This window comes from Solanum stenotomum, chromosome 4 (genome assembly GCF_019186545.1).
Source record: "Solanum stenotomum isolate F172 chromosome 4, ASM1918654v1, whole genome shotgun sequence".
Taxonomy (NCBI): Eukaryota; Viridiplantae; Streptophyta; class Magnoliopsida; order Solanales; family Solanaceae; genus Solanum; species Solanum stenotomum.
This window is the reverse complement of record NC_064285.1, coordinates 14,356,750-14,382,194: the sequence shown is the minus strand read 5'-3', so window position 1 is coordinate 14,382,194 and position 25,445 is coordinate 14,356,750. Positions and strand designations below refer to the sequence as shown.

Below are 25,445 nucleotides of genomic sequence, written 5' to 3'. Positions count from 1 at the left end.
TCCTATATCTTGCCGGGGTAAATCCTCAACTAAGTGGATACACTAAGTTATGCTTAAAAGAAATAAGGAATCATCTAAAAAGTATGACCCTTTACCCATGTTGGCATACATTGTTTATGAGGATTTTGAATTTTCTGAACTCATTCCCATATCAGTGCTCAATACTCCAAATAATATATAACTCATGCTCATATGCTTTAAAATCATAAATCTTCCTCAATTTGAGATATTACTCAAAAGATTCTCTTAAAAGAGACAATGCTCAAAAACTCCTCATGAACTCGTTAAGAAATCAAGGTTTCCTCTCATTTTAAATGTAAGACTTTACATACTTGGAAATACTTAGTTCCCTTATAGTCATTTTGAAATATGAAAGTCAACTCTCCTCATTCTCATACTCATTTACTCAAGTCTTAAAACAAGTTATAAAAGATTGTAAAAGACTTCTCAAAATGACTCAAAAGGTTTTCTCAAACTTTACTCTTAATCTTTACTTTGATTTGAAATGAAGATTTAAGAGTTTTGATTAGGATATATAGGATCTCTCAATGATTAATGAGGACTTAGATAATTGGTAACAAGAAGATAGCGAAGACACGATTCAAAGGAACGCCTACGGAACGAAGAACAGAGGCGAAAGGGGCCTGACGCCCCTAGCGCATGAGTGGCGCGCCGCGCCAGCCCTAAATTTATTGGGGCTGGTTTGGGGCACACTGCAGGGGCAGAGTGCTAGCCCTCTGGCGCTACGGGGGCGCGCCGCCCCAGCCCAAACCCAAAACATTCTGACGAATTTTTCTTCTCGATTTTTGGTCCTTGATTGAATAATGCCATCAAAGACACTTCATTCAATACTAAGTGTCAACAATCGTTAAGTAGTAATATAACCCAACTAAGTGAGTTGGGGTCGAGTCCCTAGGGAGTGGTTTGTACTCAAGAATCAATAGAAAAGCATGAATATGTTCAAGTCAATCATAGCTTAAAACATTTACGAATAAAAGCATGGTTCAAGTTTGGGGTAACACAAGTGTCAAATATCAGGGAGATTAGATTTCAACTATCAGATACAACAACAAATAATACAAAAATAACAAGTATAGAGATGAGTTCTTGGGATGTGATTGGAATATGGGCTAAGGTAGATAATCAGGTAATTGCAATTAATAGTGAATAGCTGTAAATCAGTGAATAAGCTAGACTTTAATGGGGGTAAACTTTCTCTCGAACAATTTACCCCGAATCAAATTGGTTTCTCTCGAAAACCAATAAGCAGCAATTAAGAACAACCTTCGCTTTAATCCATTCATTCTCTCGAGCTGAATGTGTGGAAGAGGGTTTAAAGTTCACTCTCTAGAGCTGAACCCATGACAATCCAATACCCACAGACCATCAAATCAATAACCTTGGTTTTAAAACCTCTCTCTCGAGCAAGCAAAAAACACAAAGGTAGAGTTGCATTTGCAACTACAACCCTTTAGATTAAGCCACAATTACTGAATGAAATCACTTTAAAACAACATTTACACTATCAAATAACAATACCCAACAACTAAATCAATCCATAATCACATAATCACACCCTAAGAATTGGGGTTTTAGCTAGACATAGTAAAAAGGTAGAAATCTTTACCAAGTTATGTTTCCATCAATTGGTTAGGATTGATATAGTCTTTACAAAGGTCTAAGATGAAGAATCTTCAACACCTACTTCCAATTTCTTAGAAATGGAAATCTTCAAAGCTAAGGAGAAAATGTCTCTAAAACTCAGTTCTAAGCTCTCTAACTTGAAAACTTAATAATCTCAATGATAAAAATGAACTGGTTACTAAACTAAAATTTTAAAACGTATTTATAGTCTCCCAAAAATGTGCTGCGAAGGACTATTCGATGCAATAAGTCGGGATCATCGATCCACCCTTTGGTCAGTTCCATCGCCTTTTTGCTTTGGCCTTCAGCAACTTCAAGCTCTGTAACTTTGGGCAATATAGCACTACACAGCGGAACTGTTCGGCGACTGCTCCTTTTTATCGTTGACTTNAAACACAAAGGTAGAGTTGCATTTGCAACTACAACCCTTTAGATTAAGCCACAATTACTGAATGAAATCACTTTAAAACAACATTTACACTATCAAATAACAATACCCAACAACTAAATCAATCCATAATCACATAATCACACCCTAAGAATTGGGGTTTTAGCTAGACATAGTAAAAAAGTAGAAATCTTTACCAAGTTATGTTTCCATCAATTGGTTAGGATTGATATAGTCTTTACAAAGGTCTAAGATGAAGAATCTTCAACACCTACTTCCAATTTCTTAGAAATGGAAATCTTCAAAGCTAAGGAGAAAATGTCTCTAAAACTCAGTTCTAAGCTCTCTAACTTGAAAACTTAATAATCTCAATGATAAAAATGAACTGGATACTAAACTAAGAATTTTAAAACGTATTTATAGTCTCCCAAAAATGTGCTGCGAAGGACTATTCGACGCAATAAGTCGGGATCATCGATCCACCCTTTGGTCAGTTCCATCGCCTTTTTGCTTTGGCCTTCAGCAACTTCAAGCTCTGTAACTTTGGGCAATATAGCACTGCACAGCGGAACCGTTCGGCGACTCGCCGACTGCTCCTTTTTATCGTCGACTTGATTTTCTCCTTCAGAACTTGACACACTAGAACATTAGGTGAGACCATAGCCATTCGGCGACTCGCCTAATGGTTTAGGCGATCCTCAGGCCTTTTTTTCTTCATTCTTTCAGCTGCCTTGTTCTTTTTTGCTCATTAGTGTCCATGCTTTGTTCCTCAATCCAAAAACCTGAAAATCAAGGATTTGCATCAGTTATTGGCAAAAAATATGCATTTGAGGACACTAAATCTATTAAAATAAAGCCCTAAATGAGTCCAAATCGTGGAATCATCAGTCCTAAATCACCTAGAATCGATTGATTTCTTCCAAACTCCCTTAGATTATTTCATAAAACCAACACAATTAATCGAAAAACCACTCAAAATCCCTCAAGAACAACACTCATTCGCAAAACCCTCACCTCAAGAACTCAAAACCTCCATTGATAAAGAATGGGGTTAAGACTTCAAGAACCCTTTCAAGAATCTTATCATAAACAATTTCATGGATAAATTAATGAACGAAATACATACTTGGCGTGAGGATGAACTAATCCATCACTATGAGAAACCTTCATACCTCGAAAGAACTAAGTTCTTGGCAATTTCCCCAAATCCTTGAAGAACTCTTGAAACCTCCTCTTGAACTTTGCCCAACTTTCTTAAATGTTTTTGAAAGAATGAAAAACTGACCTCAATCAACTTAGATCCCTAGTTGGGTGAGAAAAACGTTTAGGCCTAGTGGGGTAGGGAAAAGACCAAAATACCCCTTCTTAAAACGGATGAAAAGGCATTATCTAGAGAGGTTGCACTCAAATGGGCATAACTCCTTCATCCGAACTCAATTTTAGCAAACTTGGCGGCGTTGGAAAGAGGACTCGAAGGCCTTCGATTTGATACCTCATGGGCCACCTAAATCATTCTATGCTGGAAGTTATGGTTGTTTGAAGCTGACCCAAAAACTCAAAATTTGAAGAGTAACTTGAATGAATCTCAGTTTAGCTCGTTCTAATTTAGCTCTTTCTAAGTCCGAGGTGTTACATCGACTGTTTCCTCCAAGCTGACATATTCATCTTAGGGATAGGATAATCAACTTCAAATAGTTGTTGGGTGAGGCATTACATGAGGTTTGACTCAGATTTAAAAAGAAGATTGTTCAATGTCCAAATTACAAGCTACCAAATGAAGTGTTGCTAGAAAACTTCTACAAGTTTGCAATCAAGAAGTTTGTGGCAAAAAATGGTGTAATAGATTCATTGATGGGTCATACTTTATGATAAAGCCGATGCTTTGCTTAATGGAATGACTAAGACCAATAGGGCTTGGCACACCAGATAAGCTAAGGTAGTTAGTAGTGCATCAACCATAAAACTGTTAAAAAAAAAACTTACAACAGAGGCCAGAAAAAAAAAGGGATAAGGCATAAGTACCTCACTCAAGTATGGAACGAAATCGCAGTGACACATCCTAATATAAGTAGGGTCCTATTACCCTCCCCTCCCCTCCCCTCAAACTCATATTTTTTGTATTTTCGTGCTGATATGACACCTTCAATCAAATAAGTTGGTTGCGTTTGTATAACACACATCGCCACGTGTGTAATATTTTATTTTTAAAAAATAATTTATTTTCTTTGTCTTGTATTTAAACAAAGTTGATGCACATAATATTTTTTTAAAAAATTGCTTTGTATTTAAACTTTTTTTCTCTTCATTTTTCTTACCTTCATTCATTGTCTTTTCTCATTTTTTATATTGACTTTATTTATTTGTTTGTTTTCTTCATCTTTCCTTTAGATTTGATTTCAAATGTCTTGTATTTAAAATAATTTAATTTCGTACAAATATTAAAATAAATGAATAAAACCAAATAAAACATAAAAAAATTTAAAGCATTAAAATTAAATGACACATTTTTAAAATATTATTGCTGTATATTTTTTTAAAAAAAATAATTAAAAGTGACAAAGTAAGAAATTAATGAAAGAGAAAAAGAAATTCAAAATGAGGAGGGAAATGATTATTTTATAAAGAAAGAAATGAAAATAATTAAATATACATAAATTTTAATGTCAATAATTATATGTACTAACTAATTGTAAAATGATAAATTAAAAAATGACATGTGTCCAATTTCTTCGGAATTTACTTGCCTTCAAGAGAGTGCACTATCTCTATGCCACATCATCATCTAGGTGTGTTTATTTCATTTTAAAATAGTTTAAGAGGATAATAAGACCCTAGTTAAGTTTATGTCCGCCGCTGAAATTTTGGATATAATTCGNGGGGGGGGGGGGGGGGGGGGGGGGGGGGGGGGGGGGGGGGGGGGGTCTTATGTATTTTTTCAAAAGAAAAAGATGGCACGTTTGATGAAACAAATTAAGATTTTGCCCAAATATGTGATGAGTTCCCCAATCCAAAAGGTGAACGTTGTGACTTATCACGATCTTGGTCCGTCGTAAGTGGCACTGTAACACCCCGAAATGCTAACCAAGAGTCGTTTGTCGATACACCTTTGCTTAATTACTACAGTATGTTTTACTTTCATTTTGAGAACTTGAAATGTTGTGATATTTGCAAACTTGCTTAACATAAATTGTGATTGTCATTTAATGGATTGTATTGAGGTATTTGCGTAATATTCTAGTTGGAATTATCTATAACTTGAAAAGGAGGTGAGGTATACATATTGGTATATATGTATACTTTTGGGCAGCACACCCTTTACTTTTGGGCAGTCAACCTTTGACTTTGGTTGTATCTAGTAAGTGATAAATATCACTTTTATAACCTATAATTTCACAACTCCTCTATAAGAATTCGTGTCCTTTAACTCTAAGAAACCTGTAGAAATTCCTCTAACCATATTACTCACAAAATTTCAAGAAAATCTTGGTCCTTTTGGCTGGAATTTGAGATACACCCTTCTCTTTGGTAAGTAGTCGAAATATGTTTTTTGCGCTGAGTAGTGTTTATTACTTTTAGAATATCTCGTTCTCCAAAACTCCTTTTTCGGTGAATAAATATGATTTGGAAATACAATTCATATACCTACGACTCTTATGTTTATGTACAACTCTAATTTAGCTGTTATGGATTCGAAATATGGGACGCAACATAGGACAAGTTCTGTCCAGATTTCGAATTTAGAAATCATGTATGAACAACTGTTAGTGTATCGATGATATCTTTTTGTACAAAATATATTTTGTGGTGATTTTTGATTGTTTTCAACCTTAAGAGATGTACCTACATCTTTCATGAAGGATATACAATCCATTTTTGCCGTTTTCCTTTTCATATCTAAGTTGCGACATGAGGTGCTAGGCCGTCAGAATTACTGTTTTGGGAGCATAGTCGTATTTGTACAGGCTAAGCTTACTTGTAATGATAGTCCTTTTTTACATTAACATTATTGAGCTACTAGGGATTAAAGAAGTTATTTAATTTTTATTTTAAGGTTGTATATACTCGTGAACAAGTTGAGGACCTTGATACGTTGGTTGGTCTATGATTTGAACTCTTGAAGTTGTGTTGGACTGTTTCTAAGCTAAGCATTGAGGTTTGTGTATAAACTTGTACTTGTAGTCTTTTTACCTTCTGGTATATCTGAAAGTTTATCTTGGTACCTTGGTTACCCCTTGTCACTTTACATTGTCGTGTTGGTATCCTTTAAGACATTAAAGACGCTTGTGTAACTCACCCACTTGTACAGATTGTTTGATTACTTGGTACTCTTGTTGGGATCTTGTCCTTCTTGTGGCTGTGACTTTGTCACTATTGACATGCCTCTTGATTCGGATCATTTGCCATCTTGACTCTGGAGTTTTAGTCTGTCTTAAGAATGAAAGTTGTCCATTTTAAGTACGAACTAGAAAGCCATTTTTAATATGGTTCTTGGTTCTCTTGATTTGACCTTTCTTGATACAGGGCATTGGCCCTTCTTGATACCTGCTTGTGCTTGGTGTGACGACATGATGTATATATTGGGCAAGCTTTGTTATTGAATCTCTTGGAAAATGGTGCTATGAGCGTTCTTGACATTTGGATCTTTAAATATCAAACTTGATACTCTTTATTTATTGTTTACTTGATTTGTTTGTTATGTTTCAATTGTGTTGCCTATGACTTGAGAAAGGTAGCTTGGTGAATCTGAGGGCTCCGAACATATAGTTTTTACACCACTAAGCTATATGCTTAGCGATAGTTGTTTCTATCGTAGGGAATGATCTAGAGGAGGCATGAAGCTGTCCATTGAAGATGGAGATTTTGAGAGCCTTAAAGAAGATCACATTTGCATATAGGCATCTATATTTTGTATAAACCTTGGGACTTATACATGATCTTTGTGTTGTATATTTACATGAAATTTTGAGGGCTAATTTGATCATGTTGCCATGAGTTGTAATATAAGTATGACTATATGTTTTGTTCTTTTGGGGTGTGTAAGCCCAAGTCTTGTAATTTATTAAATTTACCACTTATTTTGAATGGTTGTGTGAAGCATGAACCACCTAATTTGGGTACTCGAAAGTTAGTAATATTCTTTTTATATCATTTTTACAGTGTGGGGATAATATATGCATAAAAATCTTGTGAGTTATTGGCTTATATTATTTTGGAAGGGTTTTTCCACTATAAGTTAAAATTCTGCGCAATATCAATTTGACATCAAATAAATGTTTAAATGGGCAGGATGTGCATCCTTAACTATTTCTTTTTTTTTTCTTTATGAACCTAATCCCTCTACTAAATTATAATCAATATGGCCATAGTTAATCTCTTTTAAATGTCGCGAGTATTTAATTAGATTTCTTGTTTAAGTGGTAATATCCTTTTGAAAGGGTCGCTACAGGCACCCACACTAACCCTCTGCTAGGAGAACTATTTTCCTAACCCAACAACCCTTAAATAGAGCAAATTATGAGTTTTCGGCTAAAATCATCCTCAACTATGATTCAAATCTAATGTACATCTTTGTATTATCTAAGTGAGCAAAAACATCCTTATACTAACAAAAAAATAACAAGAATCATCCTTCCATCTATTTTTGTCAGGAAATTGATTGAATCAACATATATATATATATATATATATATTAATTTGATCATGTTTTAGCCACGATGAGAAGATCAAAGTTACCTAAAATGAATAAGTATATGGATAGGAAATGAATCTTTCATTCTTAGAATTTAATTTTTTGTGTTATTAGTTTATATGTTTTTTTGCATCATCAAGTAAATTGACTTTCAACAATGCATAAGTCTTGAAATATTTATACGATATGTTTTGACGGTTAGAAAGATTATGTGAAAACTTCATTTTAAAAATATTACGCCCAACTAGTCTTGAAATAGTACGTATGTACGTTATATACAATGCAATTCACATTTTATACAATGTACAAAAATGCTGGAGAATTAGTGAAATTATGTGGGTGTTTAGTTATGAAAACAAAAAAATATTTTATTTGAAATTTTTGAAGTTGGAGTTGTATTTGGCCATACTTTTTACAAAGAATATTTAGAATTTGAATATATTTTGTTTGAATATGGTTTAAGCCCTCAATTTCTAAAAATTAGAAAAACAACTTGACTAGCTTAACCATGTGTACATATATTCATTCAACTTTACACATTTTTTTGTTGGTGAAGTGAGTTTCTTACAAAAATAAACGAAGGATGAATCTTGCAATTTCTTGGATATTGTAAGAATGTTTTTTGTTCACTTATATAACACAAGGATGTACTTTCGATTTAAGTCATAGTTGATGATTTTAGCCAAAAACTCAGCAAATTACTTTAACAAATCATTGAGTTCCCATAAACTTAACAAATCATTATAACGATGACATGATTCAACCTCTAGAATCTGAAAGTCATAGTACTAGGATTCTAAATAGTCAACAGTGAGAATGCAACCCCCAAAACTAGAAAACATTAACCTAATAGTCTAAAAAAATATGCGTCCGAAAAAAGGGATAAAAAAGTAGAGAAGAATCCATGGTCTTCTGGATGAGTAGCTCACCCTTGGATTCAAAGGTCAAATGTCTTTCAATTGAGGCTTCGTATCACGCGCCTAAATATGCCATGTACTCAACAAGAAAAAAACAAATGCAGTATTAGTATACACCAACCGTGTACTGATAGAATCATACAAATAGATCTAAAATATGAATGTAAACAAGTAACCACATAATAGTAATACATGCCAACACATATACTAACAATCATAACATAATACAGATTCTAAATCACAATATCCTGAATCAACCAATTCATGAAACATGTCTCACGTGATCACAAATGCATATCATTGGTCCTCTCACGGATCCCTAAGACATCATTTACAATATTTAACATGCAATCCCAGTCTATACAAGGCCCATCTCAACATTTTAACACGAATTTCGGCCACTCATGAACTGACATACGACAATCACATCATGAAAAAGTAAACATGGTTCACTCATGGAACCAACATGCAAATCTGATTCTCTCATGGAACCCACTCACAAACTGTTAGTGTACCAACACTGTATTCAAGCCAACCATAAATGATTCATACCAGACGTGATATCCAAGCCAACCGTTAGTAATTTGTACCGACGTGGTACCCAAGTCAACCATCAATCACAAACATACACAACGACAATCACAATGAACAACCACACTTGAAACCATAAGCAATTAAAATGTTCATTACATGAAGTTATCAACATATGTCATCATTTCACATTACCTTTTTAGTTTCATCACATGCATTGCACAAGTGATACTACAAAGCAGTAGACATGCATACATTACATACTTGGAAAACACACGACCATCATCTACCTTGAATCAAACCTTTGGAACCTCTAAAGAATTTGATCTTTTCCCTTTTGCAATGTCTTGACTTGTTCTTGGTCTAAACAAATAATAAAACACAACAATCAATAATTAATGGCCTAAAATATCTAGATTATACTCAAATTCTAACCCCATGCTAATTATAATCATTCTACCTTAGGGCTTTTCCCACCATGAAACAAACCAAAATCATCTCCCAAGAGCAATACCTTAGATTCTAAGGCTGAAGAATCAATTTAAAAAATAAGGGAGTAACTAACTTATCTTTATCGAAGATTTTGGTGGAAAAACGGGTGATGACTCTAAATCGTCCCTCTCAATTTCAAGAACGAAGAGCAAAATATGATTTTTTGAGACTTTTCTATATAAAATTCCAACTTACTACGCTATAGCGGCATCACCATAGCAACTTCCCCCGCTATAGCGCCTGCACAACCGCCATAACAGCTTCCCCCGCTATAGCACCAGCACAACCGCTATAACAACTGCACAGACATCCCGCTATAGTGCCATGCCAACCGACATAACTGCTTGTACGGAACCAGAGACTCGTAAACCTCCCATTTCGCAACATGCCTTCAATCCTTGATGTTCTATACCAACCCTTTTAGGTCAAGTTCAATTTCGGTAGTTTTACTAACCCGAATTCGATTCTGAAAGGCCCGATGTGTTCCTTAATGTCTTGGCTACTAGACAATATAATTCAAACCTAAACATATCACCTAAATCATTTTCGAATTTTCCTAGACCTCACCTCTTTCAGATTTCATCTAAGACTAGCCTAACCTAAAATTTTTAAGTCACTACCTAAAAAAAATTCTGACCCAATTTCTTTCACCATTGGCCTACTCATACTGACCGAGACAGATCATTATATGACTACAAATGATCAAGGATAAAGGAACGAGGAAGCTTTCTATACTTATGAGAATGACACTCATTAGGTGAACAATCAGTCGGAGGATTTCCGTCCTGACTATCAAGGTTTCAATCAAGATTAGAACAAAGAGCAACAAAATACAAGGTGAAGATACACGAGCCATGATAATTGGGACCAAGGCTTCAATCACAAAAGTGCAAATTCATATGTCCCATCCCAAGATAGTCACTATAATGCAGAACAAATCATCTACTCTTATCAACCAAGTTGAGCTGCATGTCAGCAATAATAAACCAGAGGCAGAAGGACACTTTTGCCCGTGACACATAACTAATCCAAAAATTATAAGAAGTAATGCGAGTCAGTGCATGGCTATCGCAACACAAACAAAAATTAATATTATTATTTTCATCAAATGCACATATGAAGGGACTCATTATTTATGTTCATCAGTTAAATTTTCTTATATCTTTAATTATTAAGTACTTTGTATATCATAAATAACTATTTTTTTCGATATACATCATGAAATTGATAACATATAATCTACTAATAATCATTAAGAAGACATCGACTTTGTGAATAATATCTACGAGATATTACTTTCATTCAATAATATAAATGTCGGTTGAAATAGTTTAATTGTTCATTAATTTGGGCTTATATTTTTACCATTAATTTTATTATATAACATACGCAAAAACATAAAGTTACCACTGAAATTGTCCTGAATTTTTAAAAAGACACCTTAACTTTGCGGGCGTCGTGTTTGAAGTCGGAGACATTGCATGTATTCTTTGGAAATATTTCTCTAATGCTTGTGGAATCCTTCACAACTCTAATGAAAATGTCAGGGCTAAGATTATTAGATGGTGGTTGATCAAATATGTCAACAAAGTTCATGAACTCCTTCTCCAGAGTCTTCCATCTATTATTTGCTGGGAAACTTGGAAATATAGGTGCAATTTCAAACATGAAGGTGTTAGAATTCCTATTCCTAGAATCATTGATCAGATCTCCAACCTCCTCTATTTGATTATTAAATCTATTTTCCATAGCTTCCACTTTCACCTTATGTTATCAGTGTCTCTCATCTCACAAATCACATCACACCAAAACTTGAATTTAAATTGGTGAAATGGAAGAGACCAAACTATAATGAGCTAAAACTGAATGTGGATGGCTGTAGTAAAGAAAAGCTTGGTAGCCATGCTGGACAAATGATTATGGCGTTCAATGCCTATGTTGGTTTTTGCTCAAATAATTCAGCTGAGGCTCTAACTCTAAAGACTGGACTAAGATGGTGTCTAGATCATGGTTTTCACAGAGTTACTGTTGAGTACGACTCCCTCTTAATTATTCAGATGGTTCAATGTATGATCAATCCCCCTTGGTAGATGAAAGATGATATTAAACGAATCCAATCCATGAGTTCACTTGGTGACTTCTCTTTCATTCACACCGTCAGAGAAGGTAACACTACAACTGATTTACTCGCAAATATGGCTGAACATTGCAAAACAACTACCTTCTTCATCGAGGCCATAAATCTTCCTTCTAAGGTTACTTTCACTTTGAAGAATGATGTAGTTGGCAAGCCCAGCATTAGAATTCGAGTGAAGAAGGGCAACTTCATATTCGACCTTGGTTAAATTTTGTTTGGTTGCTTCTAGTTTATGAATTCTAGAATTTTTTGTAAGCTTATGTGACGAGGAGCAACCCTCCTCCTTTTTCTTTCCTTTTATTTTGATAAGTTAGAGAGTAAGGATGTGCCCTCACTCCTAGTTTTGTAATGCGGAGGTGATTAGGTTTCACCTCCCTCCATGCTCCTTTGGCTTATCTATTGAAGCCCTTTGAGGGAACCTTTAAATGAAAAAAAAAGGTTTGTCTTAAAAAAAAAAATAATGCGGGCGTCCTATTATCTCACCAAAGTATTGAATATCTTTGTAAGAGGCCATTTTGATCCATTTCTCACCTGGTTTGTGAACACGCATAACACGCGTGTGAATGTTTGTTTTTCGTGCTAAAAACTAACTAAAAGGTGCCCGTTTCAGTTCTTTTCTTTATTAATTATTTACTTTATTTAAATTCATCTTCTTCCCTAGAACAAGCTCAAAAGTGCCGTGGAACTCTCTTTGACGAATTCATCTTCCCCAAAAACTATTTGTTTTTAATTTCCAATCGAAGAACTTAATTTGAAATTATTCAAGATTTAATTTATTCTTAATTTTATTTAGTTTTGAGAAATCAAGATATTTTTGTGATAAGGTTTAATTTCTTTTTAAAAATATGACCTTTTTCAAGTAATATAAGAAAACCCTAACTTATTAACCTTTGACTCCTTGTTTACTCAGCTATATATTCCTCTAAAAATTTTGACTACAAATTTTCAAAAATGAAGCAGATGATCTCTACTCCACTATCACTTGACTAAGAAATCGAAGAGGCATGAAAAGCTGAGAAATGAAAAAGAAAAGAAAGATATTCAATATCAAGTGATGCTCACGACGCGTGTCTTATCAGGTGAGAAAATGGCTCATAATGTTTCTTTTACAAAGATATTCAATACAGATAATAAAATATCTAAAAAGTTAAAATGCCTTTTTAAAAATCTGAAACAATAATATTATTTATATTGTTTAAAATATTTTTAACAGCTTGGAACACACGTATTAAAAAATAAATTAAAAAAGCAAACTAAAAAATCACTTGTCCACATATTGGGATGAGAGTGAACACATGCAACCGCAACATAACACCTCAGCACTTCCTTTTGATGTTTTCGTATAGTACTACACACGTATGCACAACACATTATGTCATGTCCACCGATACTTAGAGGTAGAGGTAACAGTCTAAATGATAAATTTATATTACAGTAATAAATTTATTATATATAATATTATTATAAAACTTAAAATCAATAAAAATTAAAATTCTAATTTTGAGCTTTACTAGAAATATATGTATATTCTCCATTTTTGTTCTCTACAAACTTGTACACAGATTAATTCATATGAGAGCAACCAAAATTCATCTGAAAACACATTTTAAATATATATAAGTTGAAGAAGGGAAATTAAGAATATAGCACTCTTCTAACGTGGTTGTGGTTTTGGCTGTTAATTCAAAGTTCAAATTAGCTTCTTATAATAAGGTCTATCTCTTTCCCTACTCATTCTAAACATATTGCAATTTTTGTTAGCTTCATTTCTCTTCATTAATTAGGTATATTTATGTTTTTTCTTGTAATAATGCAATTAATTTCCTTTGAGATTTACTATAGAGTATGAAGTTGAGCTTTGATTTGACTTGTGTTTTGTAGTTGACTCAATTATTTTGTAACATACTATGTTTTGCCCGCTATAATTTTTGTTCTTGATTTTAATTGATGCTACTACATCTCCAAAGTAACAATTTCCACCTTTTCTTTTATAGTGATTTGAATGGTCTTATAATCAGAATTTTCACTCTGAGTTTAAAATATGAAGAAGTAAGTACACAAATAATCTGAACACTGTCTGCTTTTAGCGACAATAAATATGAACATTAACAAAAGAGTGCTAAAACCGTTAATTATCATTTGATTCAACGTCGCTACATATTTTAGGAACATTTACAAAGAGTGTTAATCGTCTCTATGTATAAATAGTATAAATTTTCGCTGAAAAAAGTACGAATGTTCCCTACTCCCCTACGTGGCTACTAGGGCTAGCTGTTAATGACTATGGTTAAAAAATCAAATCGAACTGCAATCTGAACCAAATCGATTAAAAAATTTGATATTTGGTTTGGTTAAGTTTGGTTTTTAATTTTGAAAATCAATACTATTTGATTTGGTTTTGGTTTTACTTAAAAAATTGCAAAAATGACCTAATCGAACCGAGAAATTATATAATATTAATTTTATAATTATTTACATAGTATTTATAATAAAATATAAATATTTTGTTAAATTTAATTAATTTACTTAAGTCTTTGGTGTATAATGACTTTAATATTGCTTAACTAAATCATTTTGTTCGTGTAATAATAACTCTAGCATTGCTTAATTGCTTATTGAATCCACATTAGCTTTTCTGTAGATTGTTCATGTAGTAGGTGTCGTCTATGTCTATCAAGATGTGTATTCCTTTAACAAAATTATTACTTTCAAACCGAAAAAATAAAAAAAATCAAACCAAAACGACAATCATTGCTGAATACATATGGCTGAATCCACAGTAGCTTTTTTGTAGATTTTTTGCTTGACAGTGAGTTAAGAAACATGTCACTGTTGGATCTTCTCAACTTGGATCTCTCTGAATGCCACAAGACAAACAAAAGTAAAATCATTGCTGAATACATATGGTTAGTTTCAGATCTTTGTTTTCCATTTTCTCTACAGTTTTTTGTTGTATGCTTTGTATTCTTTTCCTTATTGCTTTGTTTATTGGTGTTTCTCGTTACAAGTTTTGATCATTTCATATAATATTGACTTACTATTTCATAGTATATAATACATATATTCTTTTTGTGTAATAGGTAGTGTTTAGTTTTATTATACTAAAATATAATTTTCTTGTTCTGATATGTGCATTTATCAGGATTGATGGATCTGGTATGAACCTGAGAAGCAAAGGAAGGGTAATTCATATCTCCCTTTTCCTTTTTCAATATTTGCATGGCAATATATACATGTATGTTTGTTTGATTTGGTAACAACTTTGGGCCTAACTCACGCCCCCAAAAGCTCACAAGTTTATTTAAGTCCCACTTCAGCAGATTTGTGACACACAAGATCGTAACAATAATTAATGGCAGAGTTAGGATTATTATTTTTAATAAGGAGGTTCAAAATCTAAAGAACTGAACACACGAACTAGGGGTTCGACACATGAAAAAAATATATATTAATCATATGTATATAATATAATATTTTTCCGCCGAAGGGGGTTCAAATGAACCCCTGACCCAAGTGGGCTTCGCCATTGATAACAATCTCCTCGCTTGATACCAATAACATCGTTAGTCACAACTGTCACCTCTCTCGAGTCCAGGCCACCACTATTGACACATAGATCACCATTCCGAGTGTTGACCCTATCTGTCAAACGATTGGCTCTGATGTCATGTAACAACCTTGGGCCTTTCGGGGAGTGAGTTAGGCTCAATGTTGTTACAAATTTTATGATAAAAAAGGTCTATTGTGTTTTCTCGGAATTATGATCTTTAAGGGAATATTGACATCTAGGGTGTGTTCGGTACGAAGGATAATGTGTTCTCTTAAAAAAATATTTTTTAGGAAATTAAGTGAGTTCCTTACTTATTTTCTTTTGTTAAGTACGTAAGCAAAATTTATTATTCTAAACACATTTATATATAATCTAGACGAATACTATAGGAATTAGGGGTGTGGAGTGGTAGGGATCAGGGCTATCGGGGTTGGGGTGAAGATGAGGTATGTTGAAGGACAGGGAGGATACAATTAATGTAGAATGCCAATAGTGAAACTTGTTTTCCCTCTTTTGTTAGGAAAATCATTGTCCGAACTTGTTTTTCTGGACAATTTTTTTTCAAAAATTTGATCAACCGAACCGAACATCAGAAAACTGAATTCTTGTTTCCTCCAAACGGAACACACCCCTTATTGTGAATTCAATCTGTGGGTGACAGACCCTACATGGTCCTGTTACTAATCCTTCTCAAATTCCAAAATGGAACTATGATGGTTCGAGCACTGGCCAAGCTCCTGGTGAAGATAGTGAAGTCATCTTATAGTATGTAATCACTTGTTTTTTTCACGTTTCCATTTCCATTTTCGAAGTTTCATCTGTCGTTTCAAGTTTCTATGTTTGGCATTCCTTATGTTTTTTTGTTTATATAGTCCCCAGGCAATTTATAAGGACCCATTCAGGAGAAGAAATCATATTCTTGTAAGTTCTCTCTCTATTTCATTTTTGACAAGGTAGTGGTAAGGTTGAGCCTCCCCGGACCCCACTTTTGTGGGATTACACCGAGTATGTCATTTGAAGGAATGGACATCTTTTCTGGATTTTGATAATTAGGTCATGTGTGATGCTTATACTCCAGCTGGAGAGCCCATCCCAACAAACAAAAGGTTTAATGCTGTAAAGATATTCAGCCACCCTGAAGTCCTGACTGAGGAACCTTGGTAAGTTTAGGAATCATGGACTATGTTAGTGAAACCGGTGATAAAAGAGTCATTGTCCTATGCTAGCGCACTTCCGTGCAATAGTTCGACCAAAGCTTATCCATTTACAGTACTAGCTTCAGGGACATATTCTATATATTACTTTACTAATACTATTGTCATTGTCCAATAACCTATTTTCCGAAGATGCAGTTAATTTGTTTGTGTGTATGTCATCTTCAAATTCATCCTCAATAACTTCCATTATTCTCTATGATAGGTTTGGTATAGAGCAGGAGTACACTTTGTTGCAGAAAAATCTGAATTGGCCACTTGGTTGGCCAATTGGAGGATATCGTGGACCTCAGGTAGTGTGATAAGAAGCTTTTCTTGAAGTTCCTAGTTTTCTTGGTTCATAAACAAATATCTGTTTGGAAACATAATACTTTTCTTGTGCCGTGTATTGGTAATAGGGACCATACTACTGTGGTGTTGGTGCAGAAAAAGCCTTTGGCCGGGATATTGTCGACTCACACTACAAAGCTTGTTTATACGCTGGTGTCAACATTGGTGGAATCAATGCTGAAGTTATGGCAGGCCAGGTAAAACTAAAAAGAAAAAAAAAGCTTTCATGTGAATTCCCATGATGTCGTAAAGGGAGGATATTATAGGGAAGCATCAAATGGAGAAGCTAGAACTGGATGAGGGGAAACTCTCATGTCCGGCTCAGAGGGCAGGGTATCTCGATTCTACTAGCATTAAGCCTGCAATGTTATTTGGTTCAAGTCAGTTGAGAATACAATTAAATAACAAAAATGTGGTCTCTCTAACAACTTAAACCTTTAGATGGTCATATACTTCAACATGGTATCAAAGCATACCTCTCATCACCCATTATCAAAAAGAATTTCCACGTGTTTGGTCCATAAAAAAGATCAGGTCTACACGTGAGGAGGTATTGAGAATACAATTTAATAATAGAAGTGCGCTTTCTCTAACAACATAAACTGTGAGATGAGATGGTCACACACTTCAATGAGATTGTTTGTGAGTGAAACTATATGTTGGACCAACAGTAGGCATTTCTCCTTGTGATGACCTTTGGGTTGCACGTTACATTCTAGTGGTAGTTCTCTTTCACCTTCCAGCTAAAGCTAATAGAAAATTTTAAAAACCAACGTTTACGTTTCCTTGTTTGTGGTTCTAACAGAGGATTGCAGAAGCAGCTGGTGTAATTGTTTCTTTTGATCCAAAACCTGTTGAGGTTAGGTTCTGTTTAATCTTTTACATAAATATATGTCATATTATATCTTAGCATACGTCTCGTGGCAGGGTGATTGCAATGGTACTGGTGCTCATACAAATTACAGGTACATTTTCCGTTGATACATACGTTCATCTCCCTCATCCCGGGTAACTTCCAATGAAAGGTAAAAAAGAGTTTGGCTTGACATATTGTTGTTGTGATTAGTACCAAGTCTATGAGGGCTGATGGAGGGCTAGAAGTAATAAACAAGGCCATTGAGAAGCTAGGCAAGAGGCACAAGGAACATATTGCTGCTTATGGGGTTGGCAACGAACGTCGTCTCACAGGAGAGCATGAAACAGCTTACATTAACACCTTCAATTTTGTAATAACACTTGTGACCTAAGACAAGTTCTGTTTATTGATCGATCGATCAATGTAGATATTGCTTTTAGGGTGTGGTCAATGTAGTTCTTTGACATGATTTGTGTTATCGATCTTTTACATAGGGAATTGCTGATCGTGGAGCATCGATAAGGATCGGAAGGGACACACAGAAAGCAGGAAAGGGATACTTGGAGGATAGAAGGCCTTCTTCAAACATGGATCCTTATGTGGTAACTTCTATGATTGCAGAAACAACCATCCTCTGGAAACCATGACACTTTTATGATTGTCATCTTGCATGTGAACGAAAATAACAAAAAGGATAGTACAAAGGTGAATTTTATGCCTTCATAAGAGTTGATGAAACTTTAATATAATATTGTTAGCCACTAGCCAGGTTCTACATCACACCCCTTGAGGTGCGACTCTTTTTTGGACGATGCTAATGTGGGATACTTTGCTCAACAAGTTGTTTTTTTTTACATAATTTTGAAGTCTACCTAAATAGCTACTACGTATTTGCTCAATTTTTTCTAATAAAATATTCTCTCTGTTTTAAATTTGTTCGTCATGTTTGCTTGATACAAGTTTAAAAGTAGAAACATTTGTTTTGAATTTTGTGGTTTTAAATGAATGATATATCATATCAAAAATATTTGTTCATTTTATGGTCTTAAATATGTGGAGAAATTGAAATTAAAGAATTACGAATATTCTTTTAGTACATACAAATTAATACGGAGGGAGTAGTTATGTTTATCATCCTACAAATTATAGTGTGACCACAGTTAAGTCTGGGCCAACAATAAATAGTCCACTATATAAAAATAGTAATTACACAGTACATTAGAAAATGCTTTGGCCAGAAGCAAGTGTTTATGTTGATAGCACATGTCAATTTGTCAATATAACATGTATATATACAACATAGTCAATTTCATTGTAAGAGTTAAAAAAATTGCTTGAGACTACTGAGCTCCATTCAATGGACAATTTTCCTATAGTTATCAATCAGTCACCCAGTAAAGTTATGTTATTTTTTTATTAGTTGCTTTTTATAAGCGGTAAATTCAAGATTTAAATTTTATGAATTTAAATTGAAATTATTATCTCAACTATAAATACATAATTAATATGAGCATCAACATATGTATTTTTTTTAAAATCTATAGTAGAGAAACAATATGTAAAAGGATGTATAGATAAATTAATAATTCATTAGCTTCTGAAGTAATGAATTAAATGCATTACCTTCTAAAAAATTTAACTTATTTTCTAACTTTAATTTTATTCATGCATGTACAAATCTTCAAAACTATTTATTTCGAATTTTTCAGTTTCATTGATATTATATGCCTAATCACATCAATTATATCAACAATAAAATGAACAATAATTTTATAACATCCATTATTAGCAAACAAATGTTACACTTTAAATATGTATCATAATAATTTTAACAATATCTAAAAACTAAAGATAAAAATTCAATGTGTTAAGGCATCACACACAATAGAAACACCGTTGGACCACCACCCTCCATTGTTTCTTCATAAGCTTTCCGTCATTCAACCGCCATCGACTTTCAAAGATAAAAATCTGTTAAAATTAGCAAAGAATAGATCATCACTATCTAATCATTGAGTAGAAATTTTTAAAATTTTAAATACTCTATTCATTATTTGAAGAAACACATAAAAATCCTCAAAATGGAGTGATTTTCTTGACTTCGTTGTTGTTGCTGTAAACTGATCAGTGATTTAATTTAAAAGGGACTTCCGCATTAAATGCCATGTGAATGACACATTGCATGTCAATACTAATTACTCTTTTTTTCACTGCCACATAGACTAAAACCTCATTTATTTGCACTTAATAAAGGTCTGAATCTGAATTGTTCGGACTTCAACCTATTAAGTGCATTTGTTTTGATTCAATCTAACCACTTAATTCCTCTGAAAGCCTCTGACTGAGTCAGACTTAGTATAGAGTCTGAAAATCGTTCAGATCTCTATTTTTAGTGCTCTTCATTTTCTTTAATACTTCCTCCGTCCCTATTTACTTGTCCATATTTCTTTATTTGGTTGTCCCTATTTAGTTGTCCATTTTGACAAATCAAGAAAGGACAACAAATTTTTTCCTATTATACCCTTATTTACACTTCTTGAAAATTGTAAAAGTGTATGTTGTTTCCCTCCAATTTATTTCACTTTAATTCAAATAAGTGGTTGTAATTTTGAAGTGAAAAGTTGTCATAAGGGTAAAATTGTAACTTCACTGTGCTAATCATTGTTGCCTTAATCTGTGTGCCATTTCTAAAGTGAACAACTAAAAAGGGACGGAGGGAGTAATAAATTCTAATTCATTTCTCTTCTTCTCCACTTTTCCTGCAAACTCACCACACCCATTACACCATTACTAACCTGCACTTTCATTTTACTTATATCTTGCTTGGTAACTCTTTCGTCTTCCAAATCACTACACCACCATTTGCCAAAAAACATATATAACTGAATTTATTGACGAAAATATTAAATCGATGACTTGAGGATACTAACTATTAATCATTCCATGGAAAAAATCATGAACAAGATCTATAAGAGCTTGAACTTTTTCTTAAAATGCATCGATAATTGCTTCGCTAGATGCTACCATACGTGGACAAAGCTTGTGGGTTCTCCGATAGCGTAAATACGCGGACGGGTGAATTTTGGGAATTAAATTGAATTTGTTTTCTTCTTTCTCGTCTTTGGAATTTGAGTTTTGGAGCTAAAAATTGATTTTAATGGAGATGTTAAAAGCTCAATTTGTTGATGAATGTGGAATGCTACAGCAAAGGGAAATGTTGACTTCATAGTGTAATGTGCCAAAAAGAATGTGAGAAACTTGAAAGTTGATTTAATTAAAAAAAATATTTATTATTTAAAATAATATAAATTATGTACATTCAGATATTGAATAACAAACGATCTTAGTTATTCAGTGTTCAAATCTAGAAATAACATCTTAATATTCAGATGTGCATTCAGATTTAGACGTCTTAATCTTAATGAAAACAAATGAGTCTTAAATCCGTAAATCCTAATTACTCTTTTTATCTCCTCATTTCATTATTTTTCATAAACAATTTCACCCCTTCTCCCTCATTGAAGTTTCATTTTTGTCCAGATTTTGTGATGCTTATTTCCAGTTTTTACTTAATGTTTGCTAATGCATTTCTTCATTAGTTCTTTACTTAGTTTATGTCCAGCTTTTGTGAAGTTTATTTTCAGCTTTTGTGAAGTTTATTTCTAGTTTCTCTATTTCTTCATTAGTTCTTTACTTAGTTTATTTCCAGCTATTGACCAATTCTACTAGTTTTTAACAAACAACAAGCTGGTGGGGGGTTTTGTATTTGGAGTAGTGTGTTTTGTGCTCAACATATTTTGTATGAAGTTCAAATATTTACTTCCACTGTTAATGTTCCTCATTTTACAAATTAGTTTATCAAGTTACGATTGTTGGTGTTCTATTGCTGAATGCTTTCTGGTTAGCGGTGATAAAGTTTACTTGTTCAATAACATACTTCAATGAGGGAGAAGGGTGAAATAGTTTCTGGAAAATAATGAAATGAGGGGAAAAAAAGGAGTAATTAAGATTTAGGGATTTAGTCCATGTGACAGTGAAAAAAAAAGTAATTTGAATTGGCATGCAATGTGGCATCCACATGATATTTAACAACTTCCATTAATAAGAAAGGTACTTTTGATCCAATAGTTTGACTGAAAGGGTAGTTTTGAGCTGAAATATAGTTTAAGGGTATATATGAGCTATTCGAATAGTTTAATGGTATTTTTGACCCTTTTTCGATATTTATAATGAGAAATACATGCTAAATGTGATGAGATTGTCCGTACTATGTGAGATGGTTATATAAAAGAGTAATACACTATAATTTATTGTAGACATTGAAATTTTGTAAGACTCTATAAAATGAGGGAAGAGGCTCCTCTCCAGTACACTAATCTCTTCAGTTGGTCCAGTGCATATTTAATTTAATGACATCTGTCAATTTTAAAATCTAATGGTTCATATTTGTTTAAATAAAGCAACCTTTAAACCATGGTCAAATATCATTAACCATGGTTATTACTATTTCTCTGTCTCTCTCCTCTCTTTCTTTCTCACTTAATTCTGCAACAAATCTTTTCTCGATCAGCAAAGAATTTGCTCTGTTAACAATAAATCGCGTTTTTTTTCCATTATTTTCACACCGTGATAAAAGAAGACAAAATTCAAAGGATGAGCTTGGGTTATAAAATTTAAAAAATCCAACCCATGAGACTACTTCTTTAAAGTTTGGTTCGGTCACAATAGTTATCCAGAAAACTCTATCGTCTTCTTCGTAACATCAATTTTTTCAATTTGGAGTTTCTGCAAAAGCCAACTAAAGGATCTGGAAAGGGCATGGAAAATGGGTAGGAAAATATTTTTTCATATACATTTTTTTTAATAGGTGAAATTCTCCATTTATTTTTTGGGTCTTCTTTTCTTGTGGTATTTATAGCTGTAATCTTTAATTGGAGCTAATCACTCCATTTCAATCTTTCTCTTTTGAGACTCTCCATAGTTGTTCATATGTAAATGTAAAAACATTAAAATATTGATGTAATTTTAATTTTCAATTGTTTGATTGCTCTATTTTTCGGAGAGTTTTGGAGGGGGAAGAAGTGTTTCTTTGCTGATTGAGAAAGGAATGAGAGGAGAGAGAATTACTAATAACCATGGTTAATGGTTTTTGGTCAAGAAAATTAATCTGGTCCATTAACAATTAAATGGACACATGTCAACTATATGAAATAGCACTGGGGGAACTGGAGAGATCATCACTGGAGAGGAGCCTCTTCCATAAAATGAGTCCTATTTGGGTTAGAGTTTCTTGGAGGCTACTCTACTGTATACCCTAACCTAATTCATGCACACAAACAATTATTGACATAATAAATTTATCATTTTACCCTTATTAAATTATGAAGTGAATGAATTAAAAATTTAAGATTTTCAAAAAGTTTTATCTTTTTCAAAATAATTAATTGAGAGTATAATAGATAAAAAAAATTATCCTTTCTTAATTTGTCAAAATGGATAAATAATTATGGACACCTAAAAAGTAATGGACAAATCTATCTATATATAATAGGAGAAGAAAAAAACGCCACATGTCAGCACCACAAATTTTCAAAATTTTAAATAATAAATAATTAAATATTAAATAGGATGATGTAACTGATCTGTATTTAAGTGATTAAAAAAATTAAAATATTGAAAAAAACTCCCTTTTTATAGGAAAGAAAATGAATAATTCTTTATTTAATTACTCCCGTTATTTTTAATTCAAAGCATTGTGACAATAGTGGAAGTTTTCTGGCAGTTTTGCCAGTAATTTTTTTTATATATATAAAAAATAACTTTATCAAGATTTTCTTTTAATAAAATTTGAGTTTAAATCCAAATTCAAATCATGAGAATAGTAGTAGAAAAAATAATCCAAACGAAATGCTTCTTACAAATTTTTGCGGTTATGCCAGCTTTTTTTTTAAAAAAAAATAATAAATTTGCCAGTTTTTCTTTTAATATAATTTGAATGAGATTGAATTCTTATTAAAATATTAATCAGTTACCATTTTCAAATTTGAAACTTATAGAATAACTTCTCTCCTATTTCTTAATATTAATATTTATAGATTTGAAACTAATACAATAACTTCTCCCTTATTTCTCAGTATTGTCTTTCTATTATCTTTTATTGTTGAAACGAGATTTTTTTTTACTTTCACATATCTCCCAATGTATGCAAATAGATATATACATTATATAAAATGAAAAGCAAATGCCTGAAGATCTAAGGAGATGAAGAACCAAGGAAATAAAAGAAAGACAAATTCATAAAGGAGAAACGAAAATCTCATAAATTCAATCGTCATTCTCATGAAGGTAAAGTTGAGAATTTACTGGATTTAAATTAGGAATTTTGTACTTAAATTAGGCTTATAAAAATTTAATTGTAAAGATTTAATTTGTTGCAGTAATTAATACAATCAATCTATTATTGTGATGTGATCTATAATTATCTTGGAGACTCTTAAAATGGGTTTTACTTCTTAATTTAGTTGATGAATATCTAGAGAAAGTGAAGCTATTACAACAGATTGGGATGCGGATTGGATGTGGTTTACTTTGATGTCTAGGTATTTCTTTTATCTAAATTTTGCTTAAATTTACTTGATAAGAGTCACACATCTGGAAATTGACATGAACGAAAAGAACAAAAAAAATTCGCCACACTATAGTGACATGTTATGTTATCACTTATACTATGGTATATAGGTGAGTGTTTCTTACTTCTTTATATTTGATTGAGTGTTATCAAGAAGTAAGTAAAAATATAAGTTATATATTAGATATTTTGTTAACAAATTTTAAATTAGAATTTGTATACCAAACATCGCAGCATACGGGCTCATCATATTTGTTTGGATAAAGTTTTGTGTTTTGATATAGATCAAAGTAAAAAATTGTCAAAGCATGGATCTGTTTTGAATTCAAAACAGGGTTTTTAGGTGAGTGCTTTTTACTCTTATTCTTTAAATTTAATTGAATTATATCAAATGAAACTAAATTCAAAAATAGTATATTGTTATATTAATTAAGAATATAATATTATACTACAATTGTTGATCTTGTGCAGAATACATCGTGAAAAATGTTGCATATTAGTGTTAAAAGATTAGTTAATACGAAGCATGGACCTTGGAGAACCAACTTCAAATACAGATCTGCGGAGCCGTACATAATAAACTTTGCCTCACATGTTCTCGATATATATTTTTCTCCTAAAACACTTCTTATGAATACTTATCTAAATTGGATTAAATATCGCCGCAAAAATGATATTATTTTTGTGAAAACTTATCTAAATTGAATTAAATACTTCTTATGAACTTATCTAAATTGGACCAAATATCATCCTAAAAATGACATTACTTATCTAAATTGAATTAAAATTTGTTTCAAATAGTAAATTGTGAAAATTCAAAAAATATAATAGTTCATGAAAAGTTATCTAATATATTTAATTTTATTTAAATTGAATTAAATTTCGTTTCAAATAGTAAATTGTGAGAATTCAAAATATATAATAATTCATTAAAAGTTGTCTAATATATTTCATAAATTAACTCTTTATTGAGTTCTAATTAGATTTGGTCTAATCCATTAGATGTTTAATTCTTAAGTTTTATAAGTTTATTTATCAAAATTCTTATAACTGCATTTATATTTTACTT

The 25,445-nt window shown here is 32.6% G+C and overlaps 1 protein-coding gene across 1 annotated transcript; it reads left to right on the top strand.

The window, feature by feature from the left end:
• Positions 1 to 14,621: 14,621 nt before the first annotated feature.
• Positions 14,622 to 18,395, top strand: LOC125861286 (glutamine synthetase cytosolic isozyme-like). The gene is made up of 13 exons (XM_049541219.1): positions 14,622 to 14,704; positions 14,941 to 14,980; positions 16,010 to 16,113; positions 16,221 to 16,269; positions 16,402 to 16,508; positions 16,768 to 16,855; positions 16,961 to 17,089; positions 17,149 to 17,272; positions 17,540 to 17,613; positions 17,698 to 17,751; positions 17,820 to 17,857; positions 17,959 to 18,118; positions 18,243 to 18,395. The coding sequence occupies exons 1-13, from the start codon at positions 14,622 to 14,624 to the stop codon at positions 18,393 to 18,395; spliced, it is 1,203 nt and encodes a 400-aa protein (XP_049397176.1).
• Positions 18,396 to 25,445: the final 7,050 nt, after the last annotated feature.

Bases quoted from the DNA above. Each gene is read 5' to 3' on its own strand.
- LOC125861286 (XM_049541219.1), top strand. From the start codon at position 14,622: ATGTCACTGTTGGATCTTCTCAACTTGGATCTCTCTGAATGCCACAAG. The intron at 16,114-16,220 runs GTATGTAATCAC...TTGTTTATATAG, and splicing joins GATAGTGAAGTCATCTTATA to TCCCCAGGCAATTTATAAGG. The intron at 16,509-16,767 runs GTAAGTTTAGGA...TCTCTATGATAG, and splicing joins GTCCTGACTGAGGAACCTTG to GTTTGGTATAGAGCAGGAGT.